Source organism: Tursiops truncatus, chromosome 20 (assembly GCF_011762595.2).
Source record: "Tursiops truncatus isolate mTurTru1 chromosome 20, mTurTru1.mat.Y, whole genome shotgun sequence".
NCBI classification, from domain to species: Eukaryota; Metazoa; Chordata; class Mammalia; order Artiodactyla; family Delphinidae; genus Tursiops; species Tursiops truncatus.
In genome coordinates this window covers 9,052,187-9,075,705 of record NC_047053.1, presented here as the reverse complement: position 1 = coordinate 9,075,705, position 23,519 = coordinate 9,052,187, and the positions used below count along the sequence as shown (strand labels likewise).

At 56.1% G+C, this 23,519-nt stretch overlaps 1 protein-coding gene across 6 annotated transcripts; it reads right to left on the bottom strand.

Moving 5' to 3' along the window:
• Positions 1-491: 491 nt before the first annotated feature.
• On the bottom strand, positions 492-22,259 carry DLG4 (discs large MAGUK scaffold protein 4). 6 transcript variants are annotated; one of them, XM_033847706.2, is made up of 20 exons: positions 21,821-22,259; positions 14,190-14,354; positions 10,963-11,016; positions 10,766-10,825; positions 10,438-10,562; positions 10,170-10,339; positions 9,932-10,068; positions 9,639-9,783; positions 6,019-6,314; positions 5,805-5,907; positions 5,559-5,673; positions 4,031-4,207; positions 3,710-3,746; positions 3,589-3,616; positions 3,409-3,456; positions 3,226-3,327; positions 2,737-2,909; positions 1,721-1,830; positions 878-969; positions 492-703 (listed from the first exon to the last, which is right to left on the bottom strand). In XM_033847706.2, the coding sequence occupies exons 1-20, from the start codon at positions 21,848-21,850 to the stop codon at positions 597-599; spliced, it is 2,274 nt and encodes a 757-aa protein (XP_033703597.1). In that variant the 5' UTR covers positions 21,851-22,259; the 3' UTR covers positions 492-596. The 6 variants fall into 6 exon arrangements, 5 of the variants coding, with proteins under 5 accessions (XP_033703597.1, XP_033703598.1, XP_033703600.1 ...); XM_033847707.2 differs by having other exon boundaries at positions 10,766-10,816; XM_033847709.2 differs by having other exon boundaries at positions 10,766-10,816; positions 14,289-14,354; positions 21,821-22,257.
• Positions 22,260-23,519: the final 1,260 nt, after the last annotated feature.

The window sequence follows — 23,519 nt, the reverse complement described above, 5'->3', positions numbered from 1 at the left end:
GCAAACCGGCAAAGAAAAAAGGTGGGGGGCATGTAGAAAGCAGGGGGCTCACAGTGGAGTCCCCCTACTTATCCCCCCAAAAACCACCTTTGAGAAGAAAAAAATGGAAAAAAATAAATGAGAAATCAAGGGACAGGGGGAGTTATGATGGGGGCAGGGATGACCCCAGACCCTGCCTCGGGAGAGCGCGGAGGCCTGTAGCCCTGCATCCCTGCAGCGGGGTGCTCCTTGAGGGGGGCCCTGACTTCCGCAATGTGTGTGGGAGAAGATGGGGGAAGGCAGGTGGCCCCTGGTGGGTCTGTGTGTGCGTTGGGGGCGGGCAGGGGCGAGGGGTCCTAAGGAGCTAGGGCTCGGGATCAGGAGCCCAGGGCTCCCCCCCAGACCCCAGGTTCCTGGGGTTCAGGAGTCCAGTTCTGGGGTGCGGGGATACATGCAGAGGAGTGTCCCCCCTCCAATGGGCTGGATCCAGTTAGAAAGGAAATAAATAAGAAGGGGTGGGAGGGAGGCTGGAGGTGCGAAGGGCGTGGGCAATTCAGTCCAGACCAAGGGCCTGGGCGATGGAGGCAGGGCGAGTCCAGGCCAAGCCAGGGCAGGAATCAGAGTCTCTCTCGGGCTGGGACCCAGATGTAGGGGCCTGAGAGGTCCTCGATGACGCGCTTCACCTTGTGGTAGATCTCCTCAAAGCTGTCTCCCTCCACGATGGCTGGGGGTAGGGGGGGAGCAGGGAGTCAGGCCCAGAGGGGCACCTTTTTCTAATTCTCCTATCCACGTGCCGCGGGGCTGCACCCACCCAAAGGGGACACCTCTCTCTAAACCACCCACCCAGTGGGGGCCCCCTCTTTGAATCTGAACCAAAGGTGCCTTGTGTGCACCTCACCTGAGAAGCACTCTGTGAATTCCTGCTCCAGCTTGGTGGCTCTGTCGAAGGCTTTGCGGGCTTGCTCCTCTGTGATCCGCTTATTAATCTCTCTGTGGACAGTGAGAGACACACAGACCTGAGGGTGGGTCCTGCCCCACCTTTTATCTCCTCCATCCAGAGCTGTGAGGTCGCAACCAGTATTTTCTCATCTGGAGCACGAAGCAAAAAATACAATTCCTGGGCTTCCCTGGTGGCGCAGTGGTTGAGAGTCTGCCTGCCGATGCAGGCGACACGGGTTCCTGCCCCGGTCCGGGAAGATCCCAAATGACGCGGAGCAGCTAGGCCCGTGAGCCACGGCCGCTGAGCCTGCGCGTCCGCAACGGGAGAGGCCACAACAGTGAGAGGCCCGCATACCGCAAAAAACAAACAAACAAACAAACAAAAAAACAATTCCCAATAACCTCTGGGGCCACAGACGGGCCCCCTCCCCATGACCCACCCCAGCCGGGTGTGGCTACTCCAGGGACCTCTCCAGAGCTTCAGCCTTCCAGCCAGCAGCCCCAGTGAAGGGATTAAGACCCTAACTCCCGACAGCCCCGAAGCCCTGGTTCGGCCTAGAAGGTGTGTACCCCCAGGGGTTGCTGGGAGTTGTAGTCCTGCCTAGCCCGGGGCAGGAGAAAAGGAAAGAGGCCTGGGAGTCCCGGTATCCTCTGGGTTCCAGCTCTAGGTGCAGATTTCCCTCAAGGGCTGCCGGAGCTGCTGTCTAGGGTTCTGAGGGAACAGTTCAACACAGAGGCCTTCTGAGGCCCAGAGCCACAGGTGTGGGCGAGCAGAGGGGAAGCCCCCCGGGACCATACTCACAGCACATTCTCCAGGGAGCGGGGGCGGATGAAGATGGCGATAGGGTGCAGGTGGGCCGCCTGCAGCCGCCGCACGGCATTGGCCGAGACATCGAGGATGCAGTGCTTCCCCTGGGGGCGGGCAGGGGGGGCGGAGGCGGACCAGCAGGTGGCGGGAAAGGACACAGGTGCCAGGACAGGACACAGTTCATGGAAAGGTAGGGAACGGGGGATTGGCCGAAAGGGAAATGACATGGATGTCGAAAGACACGCGGACAGAGAGAGTTGAGGCAGGAAAGGTATGGATAGACAGAATGAAAGACAGAGAGAAAAAGGCGAGGGGCAGACGGAGGGCAAGGGAGGGGTCAGCACAGGAGGGAGGGAGTGGGGGGAAGGAGGGAGGTGTGAGGAACCAAAAGATGGGGCAGAGCAAGGCGGGGATGGGGGGGGTCGCGAGAAGCAAAGAAAAAGGAGAAAGGAAGTAGGATAGAGGGAGGAGGGAGGGGAGGAAGTAGGATAGAGAGAGGAGGGAGGGGAGGACGGACAGAGGACAGACAGATGGAAGGAACAAGGAGAGACAGATGGGAGGGAGGAGAGGCAGATGGAGAAAGGAGCCATGGAGGGAGAGGGCAGGGTGGGGGCAGCAGGGAGAAGGTGGGGGCAGAGGAGTGGGAGGGGAGAGGGGAGAGGGCCAAAGGGGAGCCGGCAGAAGGGAGGGACCGAGTGGGGGGAGGCCGAGCCACCAAGGGCAAGGCCGCAGGAAGAGAGGTGAAATGGGGCAAGGAGGAGGGCAGGGGAGGAGAGGGGACAGATGGCAGAGCAGAGTTTGGGGTCAGGGACCAAGGGAGGGAGGGAGGCAGGGAGAGCGGGGCACCAGAGAGCAGGCGGGCAGAGTTGCCCAAGAGGAGCAGGAGGTGGAGAAGCGGAGTGGAGACCCAGCAGGGAAGAGACAGAGAGAGAGCGCGTTAGAGAGCTAAAGGAAGGCCACGGGGGGGGGGGGCGGGGGGGCGGGCAGGAGGACGGCGCCGCGGCTCCTACCTGCTCGGCCACCTCGCGCACGGACTGGACGCTGGTTCCATACAGGTGGCTGTTGTACTGGCCGGCCTCAATGAACTTGTGCGCCTGGATGTCCTTCTCCATTTTCTCCCGGGATGACACGAAGTGGTAATCCCGGCCATCTATCTCATACTCCCGCTTGGGCCGTGTCGTATCTGCCAGGAAGTCACCCCACCACCCAAAGATCTAACCACCATCCCTCTAGCTTAAACCCTGCCTACAGCGACCCCCCCCCCCCCCCGCAGAGTGCCCAGCCAGTCCTTCAGGGAAGGGGGCAGCTGGGGAGACTTCCTCAGCAACCCCGGGTCCTCCAAGTCCCTGGCCTGGAAAGGTCACCATGGAACATGAGGGTGGCTGAGAAGCACCCTTCTCTGAGAACCCGTATGTCCGGCTGCATCCCAATGCCCGGAAGCGGCTCTGCCTGTGTGACCGCTTGGGCCCCCCTACCCATTCCAAGGCCCCGGCACTCACGGGGAACACAGGATCCAAACTTGTCGGGGAACTCGGAGAGGAGATCATCATTGGCACGGTCCTTGGTGGGCCCGAGGATGATGATGGGGCGAGCGTAGTGCACTGAGGAGAGAGTGCGGGGTCAGGTGGGGAGCAGAGCAGGGAGCAGGGGTGGCTGGGCCAGGTCGCACAGCCAGACCTCACCTTCCATCTGTGTCACCGTCTCGTAGCTCAGGACCGAGTCTTCTCGACCTAGTGGGAGGCAGGGCGTCGGCAAGGGGGCTCTGATGCAGGGGCCCTGGGGCCCTGTGCTGCCGTCCTGAGGACTCAAGCGAGGCTCAGGGCCCCTCTCACCTCAGGTCTTCCCAAACTGACCCTACGTACCCTGTGATCCAGAGCTGGAGCCCCAATCCTAGGAAGAAAGAGCAGGCCATGCGATTGGTCAAGAGTCCAGGCCCACGAGCCCCCCACTCTTCCACCCAAGCTCACGGCCTCCTCTACCTACCTTGGCCTTTAACCTTGACCACTCCCGTCGCTCAACCCTGTGGGATACATGGAGGGATGGTGGGGGGGCGTGTAGGGAAATGCCCATGAGGAGCCCGATGGCCTCACCCCGGGCCAGCTGAGAACCCCATCTCTCAGCAGCCCCTGGGCCCCGTGCTCCTAAATGAGGCGTTTGCCAGAAGTGCTCATGTGAGTCATGGTGCTGCTGGGAAGGCCCAGCAGACGGATTCCCAAGGAGTCAGTAGGCAGACCCATGTCCTCCCTACTGGCTGCCCAGCCTGGGGACCTTGGGAGCGTCAGTGCCTGGGGCAGAAAGGCTCACCGCCGTTTGCTGGGGATAAAGCCGATGTCATCAGTCTCGCTGTCAGAGTGGACCCGCCGTGCCTGCCACCACTCCTCGTCACTGGCGTCGATGACATGCAGCACATCCCCAAAGCGGAAGCTCAGAGCCTGGCTCAGGAAGCCACAGTCCTTGGTCTTGTCGTAGTCAAACAGGGCCCTGGAGGGCAGGCGGCCTTTGGTCAGGGCCTGGTGAGGACTCCGTCCCCCAGGACCCAACCTGGAGGTTCTGCCCCAGGGTCTAGAGACAAGCACAGGTGCCGTGGATTCTGAGAAACCCTAGAACTGTGTGGGGACCAAAAGCTCTACCGAAACTCATGATCACCATAACTATGAACTGTCATTCAGTCCACACTGTGTCAGGGATCAGACAGGCTACGGATCCAGTGCAATTTCTAGAGTAAGATCTAGAACGGCACCCTCCCAAGAAAGCAGTTGCAGTATGCACACACGTCACAGTCACAGGGGCAACGTGGACCCGAACTCGTAAGGGAAAGAAAAAAAGATCACTCTCTGCAAACTCTGGTTACCCTCAGCAGTATGAAACTCCTGTAAGTCATAACCCCTGAGGTCAGGACAAGGGAAGGAATGACCGCAGAGATAGCAGAGATGTTGAGCAGATCACTGGGGCTAGAAAGATGGGAAGGGACCCCAGGATTGCCCGGCATCACCTGGGAGTCAGAACTGACCAGCCCTGGGAGCCAGCTGAAGCTTGCAGGGAGGAAAGGGCCAGACGAGGCTCCGGTCTGAGCCGGGCATCTGGGCGGATGGAGGTGCCATTCAGGGAGAGAGAACACTGACTGGGTGGGACAGACAGCACGAGCGCACGGGAGAAAGAGGTGAGCTCACAGTTTGGGACATGTTGCGTGTGAATGCCTGTGGGACATCCCCATGGACGTGTCCAGAAAGCAGATGGCCAGAACTGCAGGTCTAGACCTCGAGGAAGAGGTCAGGCCAGAGCTGACAGCTCTGAGCGACATCTGCAGAGCGAGTGGCAGGTGAGGCCATGGGAGTGGACGGGACCCAAAGGGAGAGAAGGGAAAAAGCATCAGACACAGCGCCTAGGCCTGCGGAGAACGAGAAAGAGGAGCCAATGGGAGAAGGAGCCCCAAGAAGGTAGCAAAACGCCACCGGAGAGATGGGGACAGACTGGAGAGAGCGGTGGTCCACCTCCCCTAGACTGCGTTGTCCCACGGGGCTGGGCAGGCTGCAGCAATATATTCCAAAAGCCGAGAGGCCCCCTGCTCTGCCAGGTGTTACCCTTTGAGTTACCAGATTGTGGGACAGCTGGGGGTACCAGGGCAGGTGCCAGGGTGACCGGGGCTAGTGGCAGTAGGGATCACAGGGACTACTTCACAATGCTAACCTGTGCGGGAATGCCAGCTGAGCGTCGCCAGCTGAGTGTTGGCCGGCAGGAGTGGGGGTGGGGGGCCAGCAGGGTTGAGGGGGAAAGCTGGCTGGGGGACAAGGGGCACAGGAGGACTTGGAGCCCAGCCCGGGAAGCGTCCGACCTGATGTAGAAACCCCTTTTGGGATTGCTTCGCAGGGAGGCAGTCCCTGAGCCCAGGCTGCTGTTCATGAGCTGTTCCCGAAGGTCGTGGATCTTGGCCTCGAACCGGCTGTACTCTGAGGAAGGACAAGAAGGTTTCTGAGCTCGGGCCCCATCCTACCGCCACCCCCCCTCGGCCCCTGCTGAAGCCAGGAGCCAAGGAGACAGAGAGCTGAGCCCACGAGAAGGCGCGCTGCAGGCCCGATACCTTCCGGTTTATACTGAGCGATGATCGTGACTGTCTGACCCGCGTTCTTCAGGGCAATGGCAGCCTGCTCGTGGCTGGCGTTGCGGAGGTCAACACCATTGACCTAGAGAGAGCAGGAGAGGCTGAGTCACTGGAGATGCAGGCCAGGCTCCAGCCCACAGGGCTCTGCCCTCAGGGGAGGGGGTGGTCCGGGCAAGGGCTGGCCTTCCCTCACCGAGAGGATCTGGTCCCCCTTCCGCAGCTCCCCACTGAGGTCCGCAGGGCCCCCGGCCAGGATGAAGGAGATGAAGATGCCTTCACCGTCCTCGCCACCCACGATGTTGAAGCCCAGGCCCGTGGATCCCCGGTGGATCACGATCCGCCTCGGTTCTCGGGGGATGTCTTCCTCCCCGAGCAGGTCCTTGGCCACTGGGGAGTAGCGCCGAGGGGAGGTGGGGGTCATGGCTGTGGGGTAGTCAGTGCCCAGGTAGCTGCTATGACTGATCTCGTTGTCCAGGTGCTGGGAATAGGCTGGGGGAAGACGTGGGCGAAAGGATGAGATGGAAGTACATGGAAGAAGACAGCGCCCACCACCCCACGTCCTCCCTAGGGAATCAGCAGAGCCAGACTCGGGGAAAGGGGAAGTTACTGTGCCAGAGAAACAAGGCTGGGGTGGTGAAGGGGGCGTCAGGTCACAGCAATGTCAGGGGCAGGAATTCACAGGTGACGTCGAGGTTGGTGCTCCTAGGGGACAGTGGATCTTAAGGGTACGTGACCTCGGTATGGCAGGGATCACGGAGCCAAGGAGAATATTAATACCAGGCTTTGGGGTTTTTCGTTTGGTTGTAGCATCTCTCAAATCCCTTCATCTATGAAATTCCTCTCCCTTTCCCCCCCGCCCCTTGGCCATTCATTTGTTGAAAAAACTAGGGCATTGTCTAGCAGAATTTCCCACATTCTACTAGGGAAATTCTAACAGGTAAATCACTGCTTGCATCCCTGTCCCTGGGGTGTTAACCTGCGCCTCTGCCCTGTATTTCCTGTACACTGGTCATCCGCAAAGAGACTCAAGTTCACTTTTTGGCAAGAATATTTCATAGGTGGTGCTCCGTGCTTTCTGCATTATGACAGGATGCAATACTGTCCGGTTGCCTTTTCTTAGGTAAGACAAATCTGTAGGTTCAGGGATTGTCAACCTGATCCATACATTGTAAAGCCCCCCATCAGGCTTTCACCTAAGAGTTTTAGCAGCCACTGATGATCGTTGCCTGGTCCTCACAGTTCACTGGGGACAGCAAAATAGCGCTGATATTCTATGTTTGTTTGTGTGTTTTTTTTTGAGGGAGGAACATTTATGAGTGAGAATTCGTCTGTAAAAGAGAACGTTCCTGGGCTTCCCTGGTGGCGCAGTGGTTAAGAATCCGCCTGCCAATGCAGGGGACACAGGTTCGAGCCCTGGTCCGGGAACATCCCACATGCCACGGAGCAACTAAGCCTGTGCGCCACAACTACTGAACCTTCGCTCTAAAGCCCGCGAGCCACAACTACGGAGCCTGCATGCCACAACTACTGAAGCCCGTGTGCCTAGAGCCTGTGCTCTGCAACAAAGAGAAGCCACCACAACGAGAAGCCCGCGCACCGCAAATAGTAGCCCCCGCTCGTTGCAACTAGAGAAAGCCCGCGCGCAGCAACGAAGACCCAATGCAGCCCAAAAATAAATAAATAAATAGATGCAAAAAAAAAAAAAAAAGAGAGAGAACGTTCCCATATCAACCATTTGGTTACTCTAAGGTGCAGTTTGTACAGGAAGGGAGAATAAATGCTTGACTCTTTCCCTTTATTTGCCAGTTTTCAGAATGGATGAGTTCCCTGGCATCCTCTAAAGGTACGCAATTGTTTTGAAGTATCATTATAATCCTGTAGATTTTAACATATCTAATGAGTTTTGGTTGAATGGCCAGTTTCAACTTCTGTGTCTTTGACACGACCCTTTCATATCTTCCTCGCTTTCTAGTATGAAAGATGTTACAAGCTCATCTTGCACATTTCTTGCTCAAGATTTGGAATTGAAAAAAAAAAAAAAAAAAGATTTGGAATTGGCCCTTTCTCCAAGGAGCCAAGGTTCCTTTTGGTAGGTTATGGTGTTTAGAAACAAGACCATGTGATTTTAAAATGGTCTCACAGTATGATTTCAGATTTGGACGGAGCAGTCACATCTCGTTATTCTTTTCCAAAAATTTCTTAGCTATTCTCCCAAATGTATTTTTCCAGTTGGGGGTAGGGGGGACATTAAAATTCTGATGAGGACGCATAAAATGTAGAGATTAACTTGGAGAAGATTGAGATATTTAGCATATTATGTTTTTTGCGTCAGGAAGCACGATGTGACTCTCCAATTCTTCAGTCTTCTTTTATGTCCTTCAGTAAAGTTTCATCATTTTTTTCATGTAAATCTTACACACTTCTTGTCAAGCTTATTTTTCTACGAATTTTATAGAGCTTTTCTCCTATGGCAAAAGGGATCTTTTTACCCATTACATTTTATGGCCACTTTCTTAACCCTACATATTATTTCTAAGTTCTTTGGTTAATTCACTTAGATTTTAATCTAGATGGACAAAAGTATAATTTACAAATAAGGATAAGTTTGTTTCTCCCCTTTCAAATGTAAGTAACATCTATTCCTTCTTTTTCTCTTGCTACACTGCCTGAAGGCTCTAAAGCAGTGATTCTCACGCAGGGGAATTTCGCCTCCCAGGGGACATTTGGCAGTGTCTCAAGACATTCTTGGTTGTTCTCACTGGTGGGGAGGGGTACCATTTCATCTGATAGACAGAGGCCAGGGCTGCTGTTAAACATCCTACAGGGCACAGAACAACCCCCTACAACAAAGAATGTCAACAGTCCCAACACTGAGAAACTCCGCTCTAAAGCAATGTGGAATAACAGTAGCAGGAAGAGGCATCCTTGCCTAGTTCCGAACTTAATGTACACACTGCTAGGATTTTATCATTAGAATGTGTTCATTGTTAGTTTTTGATAGCTATTCTTCAATCACGTTAAGGAAAATTCTTCTGTTCCTAGTATACTAAGTTTCCCTCCAAAAATAGGATGATGGATTTCATCAAATGCCTTTTCCACATCTATTTGAAATGAACTTACCCTTTTTCTCCCTTAACTTTTTAATACAATAAATCATACTGAGAGGTTTCATAATATGAACCACCTTTAATTCCCTGAAACAAACCCTACTTTGTGACAATGTTATTCCCTTAATACACTGCTGCGTTTGTTGTGCAACTATGTTATTAGATACTTTTACATCTCTGTTCAGAAGCAAAATTGGCCTATACTTTCCTTCTTCTTCCTCCTTTTTTTTTTTTTTTTTTTTGCCACACCTCACGGCTTGCAGGATCTTAGTTCCGCCACCAGTGATTGAAGCCAGGCCACGGCAGTGAAAGCCCAGAATCCTAACCATTAGGTCACCAGGGAACTCCCTACTTTCCTTCTTTTATATAATCTTTGTGACCATTTTCAAATGCCCTCATAAAATGAAATGTGAGACATTTTATCTTTTCTTATATTCAAAAAGAGCATAAGAATTATCTACTCCATGAGGATTTGATAAAATTAGCCATAAAACCATCTGGGCCTTGTGCCCTCTGCGGGAGGAACTATTGACTATCTTTTCTAGTTCTTTGATGGTGACCGATTTTCCATCTATTCTCCAACCACAGGAAGTGACAGAGGTTGTGGCCAGTTCAGGGGAAATATCTGAAGAGGAATGGTCACCAGGGATGTCATGGGGTGACTGAGATGGGGCATGGGCAGCTCTGGGTTTTGGAGGGCTCTCACAGGTTGTGATGTCTGGGGGAGCATAGCTGTCACTCAGGTAGGCATTGCTGGGCTTGGCCACCTTTAGGTAGACAACATCATATGTGTTCTTCAGGGCTGCCACGGCATCCTCATGCATGACGTCCTCCAGCCCCACACTGTTGACCTAGGGTCAAGGGAAGCAGAGCTCAGACAGAACCAGAAACATCCTCAAGACGGATGCACTGAGGGTGAGCCGATAAGGAAGCCTGGGCCTGCTCAGGACCAGGAGGCAAGACCTAAGTGTGGGCTAGAAAAGTGATGGGGGTCCTCACCGCCAGGATCTTGTCTCCAATCTGCAACCTCCCATCCTTGTGGGCAGCACCCCCTTCGATAATCTTGGTTACATAGATGCTATTATCTCCGGGGATGTGCTGGTTCCCTACACCTCCAGCAATGCTGAAGCCAAGACCTAGATGGAGGGGAAGGCAGAGGTGGGTGCCCAGGTACCTGGGGAGCAGGCCTTGGGGCAGCGGACAGTGGGATGGGGGTGGAGACATAACAGGTTACTACCTTTAGGCCCCTTGATGAGCTTGATCTCCATGAGCTTCTCAGCCGGGGGCTTCCGGCGCATGACGTAGAGGCGGACGATGGAGCCTGCCTCTTTGAGGGCCTCCACCGCAGCTGAGTGGGTCACCTCCCGCACGTCCACTTCATTTACAAACAAGATGCTATCGTTGACCCTGAGGGCAGCAAAGTGGGCCTGAGCCAGGAGCTTCCTGCCGCCCTGGCCCTCCCTTTCCAGGGAATCAGCATCCTAACCCCTGTCTCTTCTCCCCACCTGAGACGGCCATCCTGGGCAGCAGCCCCACCAGGAATGATCTTGGTGATGAAAATGGATGGGTCGTCACCGATGTGTGGGTTATCAGTGCCACCTGCGATGCTGAAGCCCAGACCTGAGTTACCCTGGGCAGAAGGAGGGGAAGAGGGTCAGCTCCCCTCACCACCCGCTCTAGACAGGGCAAGGGGGTAGGGGAGTGGGTCGGGGAGTTGTGACCAGAGCAGGAAGGGATAGGGTTAAGAGGCTGGCCACAGAGAAAAAACGGGCACAGAGAGAAGCACAGACAGGGAGCGAGGGGGAAGGACCTTGGAGGGAGGAGCCTGCTCACCCTTTCCAGTGTGATCTCCTCGTATTCCATTTCCCCCTCTGTCCCGTTCACCTGCAACTCCAGCACGGGCCAGAAACACAAGAGCAGTGAGACAGACTTCCTACCTGAGAACCTGGCCCTACCCTGGCTGCTGGGACCCAGGCCCTCCCTGTCTCCCTCCTCTCTTCTGTAATGGCCACAAAATCTAAACAACTCACATATCCCGGGGCTTCTAGGGTATCTGTGTTGACAATCACAGGGGGAGAATTGGCCTGTGAGGGGAAAAAGGAGACGAAAAGCTGCCTGAACCTTGGCTCAAGAGGGAGCCGGTAACCAAGAGTCCCACCGGCCTGGCTACCTTCTCAGTCTCTTAACCCAGCCCTCTCTGCTACCCTTGACTCCCTGAAGGACCCAGCCTCAGTCCGTGTTACATACACACACACACACATACACATGCTGGACCCAATTCTGCCCAGCCCAGGCCCCCTGCATGTGGAAGGAGGTGTCTGAGAAGGAGGAAGGGAGAGACAGCCAGATAGGGGAGCAGCAGATGGTAAAGGGTTGGCTGGAGGGGCGCCTTGGGGGGCGGAAAGCGTCTCACCGGATGTAACACCACAGAGTGTTACAGGCCTTATGCGCTACACACAGACACCACAGGACTTATGTCCACTGGGTCCTGCTCCCCCTTCCTGCCCCCATCCCTGTCCCTATCCGCCCACATACACCCAGATACCTTCATAACCCTCCCTCAGATTTGCCCCTCATTTTCACACACATTTGCCCTAAACCCTGGGCCCCGGGAATCCCGGGTTCCCCCAGATGCAGGCCCCACCCTCCCTCTCGCCCACCCACCATTAAATCTACTCCTTCCTCTAGGGACCCTGTTGCCTAGCAACGGTATCTAAGCCCAGCCAAGGCCTGGGGAGACCCACCTCCTGGAGGCCCCGTCGCCAGGACAACAGGAGGGGGAGATGGGGCGTGGCCTAAGGACAACCAGATTCCCAAAGGCAGAAGGGATCCTCTAGCCCCGCCTTTCCTGACCTGGGCCCCGCCCCCTCCCCCCCACCGCCGCGTTAGCCCGGCAGAAATAAGTCCAGGCTGAGGAGGGTTGAGGGCGCAGCGCACCCTGAATAACTTCCTTTCCTCCCTCCCGTACGCCCCTCACCCTATGCAGTGCAAAGAACATCAGGAAAGGGGAGTGGTGAAAGACATCCGGGTCCTATCCTCTCATCTATTCTCCGCCCGCCCACCACTTCATCCGGGAAAGGGTTAAAGTGGGGTGTGCCCAGGTCCCTGACGTCAGTCGCCTCGACGCAGCAGGGTCTCTAGATTCCAGGGCGGAGCCCGCTTTAGGCCGGTCCTAGGGGCTTCCCCAATTGCCTGGGTAACCGAAGCCACGTTTCCATGGCAATGGGGGAAGGCGGCCAAAAGCCTCCTTCCGGGGTCCCCAACCTATCTCCTCCTTAAACAAGTATTTATTTGGAGCCTACCAAGCGCGAGGGACTCATCACGGATTCTCCAGACTCCTCGCTCTCTCCTTCCAAAGGGGTCCCTCCTCTCTCCTACTGCTATTTGTCCATACTACACAGTTTCAAGCTCTATAGTTGATTTCATATCCATAAATCTATTAACACCATCCTCCGACCCTTCAAATCTCAGCAGATGCTAACTGTCCAACCAATAGCCACTGACTGCCCAACTCTCATCCGCACGTCCATCCTCTATCCCACAGCCTATCCTCAATCGCCATCCCCATCCTTATCCTAGAATTTCCTTTCCCAGGCCCCATCTTGTATCCGCAACTACCTTCATCTGTGTCCCTCTCTCTACCCCACCCGATAACCTCCATCTACATCTCTGCCCCACCCTTCAATTCGCATCTTCCATTCTCCATCCGCTTCCCTGTCCACTTCCCTGTCCGCATCCTCCCATCCGGGCCCATCCCTTATCAGTCTCCTGCTTTTATCCTCCACCTTAATTTCTGATTCCCCAGAGAGATCAGCACCACCCTCCCTTAGTTCATCCTCAAACCCTCAAGATTCTATGACCAAATCACAATCCTTCATTCTCAACCCATTCCCCCTCTCCTCTGAAAATTGAGGCTTCTCCTGTCCCCCAGCTCAGGCCTTGTCATGGGACCTCCCTCCCACACTCATGGCCTCCAGCACTCTCTCCTTCCACTTCCCTCTGCTTCCTGGGCTCAGATTCCAAATCTCCCTAGTTCTGTACTAACTACCACCTTCTCTCCTCTTCTCCTTCCCCAGGGACTTAATGGCCCCATCTTGGGGGAAAAAAAGCATCTCTAGGAATCTTCTGCACCATCTCCTCATCTCCAGAGCCTTCCTTTCCTTCCTCTCAATCAGCTCGACCTGCTGCCCTGATTTCACAGTCTCATCCTTGTCTGTCTCCTGGCCCAGGACCTCTTACCCTTCTGTTGCCTCTCCACTTTGCTACCTGCCTGAGAACAGTCTTTTTCTCCCTCTCCAATTCCTCTCCTACCACATCCTTCTCACCCCAGAACCTACTGCTGCCCCCTCTCTGCCTCCTCATCTGAGGCTCAGAAACCTCTTCACCACCTTCTTGGTGAAATGTCAACAACCCCCCCCTTCCAGGGCATCCCACAAGATCCTAGAATCTCACCCCTGACCCCACAGTGTTCCCGTGAATCTCCCTGCTAGCCTGGTACACTCCATCCTCCCCAGCCTGTGCCCCCGGAAGAGGAGATTGAGGCGGAAGAAGTTGGGAGCCGGCTGCCGAGGCAGAAGGCTGATCAGGCCGCAGAGGGCCTGAGCTGGGGATCAGGGAGAGGGAGAAAGAGAGTGCGTGGGAGGAAGAGAGAGACAGCATCTAGAACCAGCCCGCCAGCCAACAGGGAGGGAAAGGCAGCGAGGGGGGTGGCGCACAGGAGGGGTGCAAAGGCCGGGGCAGGGGATGGAGGCAGAAAGGCCCGGGCGACTAGTCTCAGGCCAGACAGATGGAAAGGGCTGGAGAGCCAGCCCCAGAGGCCGGAAGTGGGGGGGAGGAGGCAGCGAAGGGACAAGAGCAAATGAGGGCAGCGCTCTGGCCGCAGAAAATGGAAATGGAGATGGAGGGTGTGAAGGAATGAAGAGGGCTGGGGCGCGAGAGCATCCTGGGGGATGCACACATCTCAACACACGTGCGCACAGACACGCAGACACACACACGCACACGCACACACACACACTCCTGGCTGTAAGCCCTACACCCACTCCCAATTGCCTGGCCTCTCTTTCTCCTCTTTGGTAATCAGGTGTTTCCAACGCCCCAAATGCCCCCTCCCTCCCCCGGCCCCAGGAGCCCAAGCCCAGCTCCCCAGCCCCGGCCTCCCCCCACCTACGGCTCACGCCCTACCGGGCCTTGGGGGATGTTGTAGCTCCGAGGCTCCGAGGGCCGCACTGGGGAGGGGGCCGCCTGAGTCTCCTACCTTGAGGGGGGAGAAGTGGGCGTGGCCCACGACCCCTTGGACGGCCTCGAGGTGGGACAAGTTCCTCTCCGCCACGTGCACCAGCTCGGGGGCGTTTACCTGGTTGGGGAGGTGGGCCGGGCTGTGCTCCAGAGGGGGCGTGTCTTCATCTTGGTAGCGGTATTTCTGGGGACGGGGACGGAGGCGTCACAGGGGCCGGCCCAGCGCCTCGGGCTCCAGGCTGCCCGCCCCGGCGCGCCTCCTCTTCTCCCCCCCGCCCCCCCGCCCCCCCGCCAGTGCAGTGCGGAAGGCCCTGGGGCCTGGCCAGCTCCTCCCCCTCCCTGTCCTCCAGCCCATTGGCTCCCCTCTCTCCACCTCCCCACATCCCCCTCTCCCGCCAGGGCCTCGGCACCTCTCCTCTCTTCCCAAAGCCCTGCCCCATCCCCCAACTCCTTCAACTCCCAGCCTAGGACCCCCGCCTTCTACCCAGCACACTCCTTCCTCTGGCTTCCGTTTCCTCACCCCTCTCCCAGAGCTCCAGCCCCTCTGACACGTGCACCCCCGTTCTCTACATCCATCCCCAGCGTCCTTGCTTTCCTCATCAGCTTCCCCCCATTTCCTCTTTACCTCAATCCCACTGCCTCCTTCCAGTTGCTTCTCCCACTCTGTACCCCACCCCACCCTCCTTGCCTCAGTCGCCCCACTGCAGCCTCTACCCCTGGAGTGAGTGGCTCTCCAGCACCTTGCAGGCCCCAGGCAGGGACCACAGTCAAGCCCTTCAACTAGCCGGTACTTGGCGTCAGCCCCCCTGGCAGGACACAGCTAAACCCGGCCAGCTGGCCTCGCCGGTTCCCAGGTCATCGGCAAAGGGGCCCCAGGAGTCTACCCCGCCTCTACAAACGCCTACAGCCCAGGCAGCTAATCGGATATACTAGAAGGAGAAGGGGGAGAAAGGGGGAGGAACAGAGACAGTAGGGCTCAGAAGGGGGGCAGGAATGGGTGTCAGCTTCCAGGTTTGCTGACTGCGGGAGGGGGTAGAGCCTCAGAATGAATTCCTGGTCTCCCTCCGGCCTCTTGGAGTGAGAGACCCAACCTGACCCCTGACTCCCTTCCTAACTAACCACGTGCCATCTCAAGGGCCTCCCATACTACCTTAATAGGGACATCAGTAAATGAGATGAACTGGGGACCAGAGAGAGGAAAAGGGCAGCTGGAGATAGTGAAGGGCAGTGCCCCTGCCTGGGTCCTCCCACATCTGCCTCTGCTCTCATAGAAGCAAATCCTCCCCAAAACCAGGCTCCATGGCGGAGGGGGAGGCTGCCATATGCAGGGCTCCCTCAGAGACTGGAGAAGACAGAATACACTCCCCAGTACACGTGGGTGAAAAGAGAAGGCAAGATTTCCCTCTCAAAAAAAGTATCTGAGAAACTGAGAGGACCCCAACATTTGGAGACCAACAGTTACAAGGTCAAACTGGAGGAAACTTATCAAGGTCAATGCCTGATGCTACAGTATGACTGAAAATTCTGAGGATGAGGAACCAAGGCTGAGGATGTAATCCAACTTTGGCCGTGGTTAAGGATGAAGTAAGAGAATAGGAAGAAGAAGATGGTACATGGAGATTCTCAAACCCAGGACACACCTTGATACATTTGAAGAGCCTTAAAGAAGGAAAACATGGGGCTCATCAAGGTACACTCTGTTTTCTGGCCTTGGAGAGAGACTTGACTTGGAGACAGTCTCGGAGAGAGAATCCCAAGCTCCCTCCAGGTTTCCATATCATGAACACCAAAAGTGGAGAAGGGAAGCTAGGGGAAGTATAAGCTAAATAATCCTCCTCAAAGCTGGGCCCTCCTGGATAACAGAATTCGATGAAATGAAAGAGGTTGTCATTCCACACCCTGAAAAGGTGGTCTTCAGCCTGGACAGTGCGAGGTCTGAGGGACAGAGCCCCGGAACTGGAGGGGCCAGGGAGAAAGGGAGGAGGCAGCTGTGCCTCCGCTTCACAAGGCCCCCAATTCCCTGCATGATACATGAGGCAGGGCCAAGGGTTGCAGCTTCAAGTTTTGGAGTCAGGGGAAGGGTTTGAGCCCGATGCCCCTCCATCTTTATTTACCCCACCTCACACAGAAAATTCCCGAATCTCGATGAAGAACTATCAGGGTGCTGGAAGTTTGCAAAGGGACATTTCATTGTTTATTCTAGATAGGAGATGAAAGTAAATTTGTAGCACAGTGAGACTGCAGACACCTCTCCCTGCCTCATCCCCATGGGGAGCAGGGGTGTCTAGGACTGAGGAAAAGGCTCCTCCTGATTGGGAGACAAGGTGAGGGAGATGGGGAACAAGGAAAGGGTACCAAAGTTCCCAGAATGTGGCTGGAGGAGGTTAGGGCCTGTGCTCAGTCCCTGGACATTTTCTAAGTAAATGTAGTAAGGAAAAACCTCTGGAGAGGTGGGGCTGGGAGAGAGTCATTCGGAAACTGCAAACTGGTAGGTGGGGATCGGGGTCAGCACCTCTCATCCCAGATGACAGGACAACTAAAGCAGGACAGGCAAGAAAGGAGGATCCCCTCTTTTACCCTACAGGGACTCAGGGCTGCCGCGGGGCGACAGCTCCAGTGCTATTGGGATCAAGTCTGAACCCCCAATATATTAAGGCATAGGATAAATCAAAAGGCTGGGGGGTACTGTTGTTCTTTCCCCCTTGGCTCCCTCCTCACCGGAGCCCCAGTTACAAGAATGACCTGGAACCCAGCCTTGTACCCCCAGAATAGAGGGGTGTGAGTGAAAGTGGATGATCATAGGAGGGGCGACCCACTGTGCCTGTCCGCGAGACACTGCAACCCAGAGACCCCACCAAGCAGAAGGAAGAGCGACAGCACTTGAAGCTTGCACCCTGAGATTTGGGGGGTCCGGGAAGAGGGGAGCGGGGCCGGAGCCCGTACCGCGGCACGTACCACGCAGAGACACATGGAGGCGAATCTGTTCCGAGCCGACATGGAGAAGGGGAGGGGGACTGAGGGGAAGGGGTGGGTGGGAGAGCAAGGGTCCCAGGGTTGGGGGAGGGGGAGGGGCAGAGGGGCGGGGGCTGCGGCTGCCGCGGCAACTGGAGGCTGCAGCCTGGGGGGGTGGGGGGTGAAACGGCGCCTGCGCAGTGCGGGAGAGCGTCACGATGGGAGAGAAGGGGTGAGGGGAGACCCTCTTAGCCATCAACTTCCCTGGTTCCAGCTGTTTCTCTGTGCACTTCACCTTCCACAGTATATTCCTATTCCTTTACAAATAGACTCACTCCTAAAATTTACCAATTTATCGCTCTGGTTCTCTGGGACCCCTTATTCTATCTAATCTCCCACCCCTAAAATCACCAGGTCCTAACTATTACAAAACCTCACTGGACTCTCAGGGTGCAGGGAAGGAAGCAGCTCTTCTCCCTCATTTCAGAAGGACCCCCAAGGGATCTAAACTGCCTCCCACAATCCCCTCCCCCCAACCTCCCCAAAGATTGTTAATGTAGACAACATCCCCACAGATGCCAAGACACCTCCTATTCTAACCAGCGGGAAAGCCCCACATGATAGCCAGACAACGCTTTCCAAGAGTTGAAGGACCACAGATCCTGTTGTGCCCTCAAATTAATCTACCCTTGAAATCATCCCTATTAAAATTATATCTATTCCCCCAATCCACTGACAGAGACCTTGAAATTAGTGCAACTATTACCCTTGCTCTAATGTAAACACCCAAATAAGCAGTCCTCAAATTTGTTTGGGGTCCCCTGTCCAAATCCTTGAACCTAATGAGATACTCATGAGTTTCTAATATACCGTTCCCCAATACCACCAAATCCCATTTCAGGGAATACGTAATGTAATTTAAAGCTGACCTTCTAAATTCAATCGAAACCTCTTCAATTTATTACCAAACCTTTAAATTAAGAGATGTTTCCCTATTTCTTTTCTTTCCCCCTTAAGTGCATACATTACTCCCTTTTCTGGCTGCCCTCCCCTACATCTCAACATTCCCCCCACCATGATTCTGAATTTTAACTTTGTTGGAAGATTACTCCCAAATATATCTATCTCCCCCACACCCAAGTCTCAAAAAATTTTTACCAAAATAAGATCTGGCCTGCAACTTGCAGTGACCCACAAATCTCCCATAACACCCCAAAATGACTGCCTCAGATGTCTTGCATTTTGTCCCAAACTGAACCTGAAAGCATCTCTTCCAAATATTCTCCCATTGAACGCCCACCTTTCCAACTCTTAAAGTCCAGTGAGCAGTCCCCTAAAATCTGCTTCTCTTGGCTTTTCTAAAATGCCTACATATGGTAGAGAGGACGGACTTCCCTAGAACCTGACCCATGCCCCCTCTCTCCCCGTTGGTTGGAATCTGTTAGATGCGCCCCCGAGATGACCCCCAAGGTCCTAGTTTCATATCTGGATAGAATGCTTGGATCCGGGAGCCAGTGCGGAAAGGGCTGAACTCGAAATTCCTTCTAGAAAAGAAAATGCACAGGCCCTAGTTCTCCACCAGTGGGCGCTGTGGCCCATTAAGACCCTCCCCCATCCCCCATTTCCTTTTTCCCTCCATTTTCCGTTTCCCCGTTGCCTGGCAACACAGCAATCCAGGACTTTGCTGTCGCCTAGCAACCGTCTCCCTGGAACATAGAGCTGAGGTAGGAGGTTTTGCTCTGATGGAATCCGAACAGGCCTCCATCTTAGGAAAACTGAGACGTCAGATCGCCCAACCCCCGGATTCTCCTTTCCAAAGACCCCCGCGCCCCGCAGTTTCTTAGACAACAAGCCCCTCAAACCCTGTCTCCTTTCGGCACATGGGACCACGTCACGCCCCTGCCGGGTCAGCCCCGCCCTCATTTCGGGCCGGTTACCCAGTCTAAGGCCCCGCCCCTTTCGTTGCCCGCCACCCTTGGTAGAGTAAGCCAGACCCCGCCCACCTGCCTCCAGGAGACCGCGCCTCCGTCCACTTCCCGCCCATTCGCTCCCCCGGCCTCGCCCACACTGCCCCTCCGCCACGCCCCAGTCGGCCAATGAATGAGGCCGTTGGCCACACTGCCCCGCCCCCGGCATCTTAGCTTTGCCCAATAAGGACCACCCGGAGGGTTTAACCGCTTCGCCTCCGGGACTCTGGCCAAATACCCCTGGTCTTTCCCCACTTTCCCCCCTCCCCCACTTGTTCTGCTCCGCCCCCCGCCCCCCTCGCCCGGCCCTCAAGTCCGCCACGCAACTTCAGTCGTCGCCGGTTACCATGGCAACGGCGGCAGCAGCGCGGGGAGAAGGGGGAGGGACGGGGGCGGAGTGGGAGAAAGAGATGCTCAGAGACAAGAGATACACGCAGAGAGCTAGGCACAGAGTAAGACTAAGTGACAGCTATAAAGGCACAGTTAGCACAAAGCACAGGACCTGGCACATTGTGGGTATTCAATAAATGATCCTTAAATTACTGCGGCAGAAGTCTAAATATAGGCAATGAAAGATGGAGGACTCAGACGGAGCCGGGAAGCTCAACGACCGCAAAGCATGAGCACCGTCTACCCTACCCAGCATTTTGGGGGGGGACAAGTGCCATGTGCCCCCTGCTGGCTCCTCCTAAGCTAACCCTCCGCTGCCCTGGATAGAGATGAACCACAACTCCCAACAGCCCCACGGGCAGCAACTCGCCAACACCGACAGATCTTGCGCCTCAAGGCCTTATGGGACTTCGAGTCCCCGCCATCCCGAGACTGACAAGTTTTCCGGCCAAGGAACGTGGCAAGCCTGGGTCTCCACACCTCTGTAAAACCACAAAATGCATGATCCTCTCTGCGCAAGACTCCTTCCTTCGGGGATGCTCAACCCTGGGCTCCATCGAAGAAGCAGGATTCTTGAAGGGAAATGAATAAACCCATCCTCCCAGAATAGCTGCCACTGCAGACAAACCCTTCACCCTTGCTCGTGTAAGTGTGTTCACATGTTGGAAGCAGAGCCCACACATTCCAACTGGCTTTCTGTGTACACCTGCACATAAGGGACCATAGCCAGGGAGCCTAAGGCTAAGAGGCAGGCTAAGGGCAGGAGACAGGAGGAACTGAGAATCAGACAGACATTAAAGGAGAGCAGGCCAGAGAAACTGAGGCACAAAAATCCACTGAAACTACAGGGATGGGAGGAAGAGGCAGTATGGGAGAAAGCCCAAAGCCCACAAAATGGGGGATAAGCAAGTAGCCCTGGAGAGGCGGTGGGGGCTTGGACTTAAAGGTCCCCAGCCCCCAGTCTCCTCCATCCATGCTCACACATGCATGACGCATGTGTAGATGCATGTGTATATACATATATGAGTTTGTGGCAAAGAACATGTGTGTCCTCAGCTCCCTCCCCTGAGAATCTGCAGTTCCCACTAAATATAACCCCCTCCCCAGCCTGTGACTCACCCAGACCCCGCCTCCCGGCCCCCACTTCCTGTCCCACCCCCCAACCCCCAGCTGCCTGCCACCCGCCCAAGCCTCCCTCCACACACCAGGCATCCAGCTTTCCAGTCCCAGAGTCTTACAGCCAAGACCTAGGTATTCTGCATCCCACCAGAAGCTTGCTAGTGCTCCCCATCCAAGATCTCCTGCACTTGCCAGGCTCCAACCACAGGGACACCCTTGTACAGATCTTCACTGCTGCCAGCCCGGCCTTTCTCCTACACCTTCTCACCCCAGTAACCTTAGATCCAGGTGTCTTCCCCCACCTTGATCCCAAGTGTCAGGGGTAACAGGAACATTCCCCTCCATCTGCTCTTCTCCCTCCTTCTCAACCAGGGGTAGATTCAGTGTGGGAGGAAACGGGGATGTTGGGCACCTTCCTGGGCCACCCCCAAATTTTGCACCATGCACCTGGTGCCCCTCCGCAAATCCCCTCTCCCCAAACCTCTCATCCTCCTCCTCAGGAGCTGGCAACCTCAGCTGCTGCAACCTTCTACCTCCCAAGGGAATACCCCAAATCCTAACCTCACCTGGTCCATTCCCTCAGGTGATCCTATGTCAGGCCCCAGCTCTCTGACAACTCCCAAGTATCCCCATTCCACATGATCGAACCCTAAATTGACAGTTCCCTCAAATTGAGAGCGCCCCCAAATGTATCAGCCATGAGACGCTTCTTTTATAGCCTGAAGGCCCACCCCTTCCCTGCCAGCTGACACCCCCAGACCAGTCAGGTACTCACAACCAGTAACCTTCTACCCTCAAGCCAGGAGCCCTGTGAAATTGGGCAAGGCACCTGGAAGCCAGCTTGTCCTCCAAGAGGGAAGAGGTCCCCCCCGCCATGCAGTCCACCTTCTAACATACAGCAAGCAGGACTCCCATGTGAGCCAGGCTTCTCCTTAAATAAGTCTCCCTCAAACATCATTGGTGAACCTCAAAATCCACCAGATCCCCCAAGTCACAGAATACCCCCAATTTTCCATTTCCCTCAAAGGGCTCACTCCAGGGGGCACCTGTGGCCAAACCCAGCATTTTCTCAGATGTGAACCCCCAAACTAAATTATGACCCCCGCAGATACATCTTCTGATGCTCTCACCCCAGGGCCCCCAGCCGCGGATTAGGCCTGACTAACCCCTCCCCACGAACTCATACCCTCCCCCCAGTTTATAGGTCCCCCCTCATGCTTACCTTGGTTGTCACTATACAGAGACAGTCCATGTTGGGGGGCCTGGCCGCGGCGGCGGGTAAGGGGCTCTGACTTCATCGGAGTTTCGTTCCTCCCCTCCGTGGGTTCTCACCCCTCCCCCCTCCGCACCCCACTTTTGCAGGGGGGGCCAGGATGGGGGGAGGGGTGAGAGGGGAAAGAGGGGGTTGGAGAAGGGAAGGGTAGGGGAGCGTGGGAGGGAGGGGAAGGGGGCCCTAAAAAGGGGTCCCCAATGGAGGGGAGGGGGCTTAGGGAGCACACCCCGATTCTCAGGAGGGGCGGGGGCACCGGGGGCTGGCAGCCCCGGAGTTCGGGGGCTGGGGCATGAGCTGAGGTGGGGGAGGGGAACTGGATTTCGGGGAGCCCCGGGGTAGGGGGGGGTCTTGCCTAACGGCCAGGGGCTAGGGGCCGTGGCGGGGGAGTGGGGTGGGGGGGGTCGGAGGCGGCAGCGGCCGAGGGAGCCGTGGAGCCGAGGAGGGAAGGGGAGAGAGGAGGAGAGAGGAAGCAGGGGGAGGGAGGGAGGGAGGGAGCGAGGAGCGAGAAGGGGGGGGGGGTGCCTTGGCAGAGTTAACTGCTTCCGCGCTGGCAGGAACCCGGATAATGGGAAAGGAGAAGGAAGCAGGAGCCCAGAGGCCCTGAGGCAAACATGGAGTCTCGGCCAGCCACCAGCGATGACAGCAGAGGCAGTGAGGAGGGAGTTCATTTCTCAGACGAGGAGGCACACACAGATGGGCTGGGAGCACCCGGGGTTGTTGAGATACTGGAGAAAGGCCATGGTAGGGGGTAGGGAGTGAGGGAGGGGCTGGCAGGAGGGAATCCCTGGGGGCCTAGTGCTCCCTCAGGATTCACAGGAGGAAGCCTGGAAAGTGACTGCGTCCTAGACTCTTTAGTGCGTGAAACTGGGGCAGGTAAAGAAGAGTGGGAAGCAAGAGGGCGAAGGGGCTACAGGACGGGAAAGAGTGCATTCTCCTTGCCCCTGACTCAGGATGTTGTCCCCAGGGCCCCCAAGTCTCAGGTTCATATTCGCAGTACTTTGGTCCCCCTCCAGCCCTGCCTGCTCCCTCGGGAAGTCAGGCCCCCACCCTCACCCCTTTACCTGACTCTCTGAGATGGAAGCCTCGTAATAGTCCAGGATGTCTGTCACAGGAACAGAGCTGAGTTAGCTCTCCCCCCACCCCCCACCCCATCCCCCCCGCCTCCCTGGCTGCCCCTGCCATCACCTCTCCTCCACCTGCCTGGTAAGGACAGAGGAACTCCTCTAGCCAAGGCTGGTGGACTGGATGCTGACGGATGACCCCTGCCCGGGGCTCCTGCTTGTACCAAATGATCTCCAGGCTCCGAACCAGCCCCCAAGTTCAGTAATTGCCCTCACAGGCACAGGCCAGCCCTTTCCACCACCGCCCCCCAGAAAACTGGGGCGACTCACCCAGCAAGGCCTGGAAGAGGTCACTGTGCAGCACCGTGAGGAGAGGGGGTGCCCATCGCAATAGTGGGGGGGCCAGGAGCCAGAGGGCTGACCTGGGAGCTGGTGAAATGCAAGTGAGCGGGGATTGGGACAAGGACAAGATTGAGGGACCAACACACTCACCTCCTCTTCCCCAGCCTTTGCCCTCTCACCCCAGACTCTCTGGAAAGGTCCAGGGAGAAGGACCCCTGGGTCCCAGCCCCCCACCAGCCCCCAGG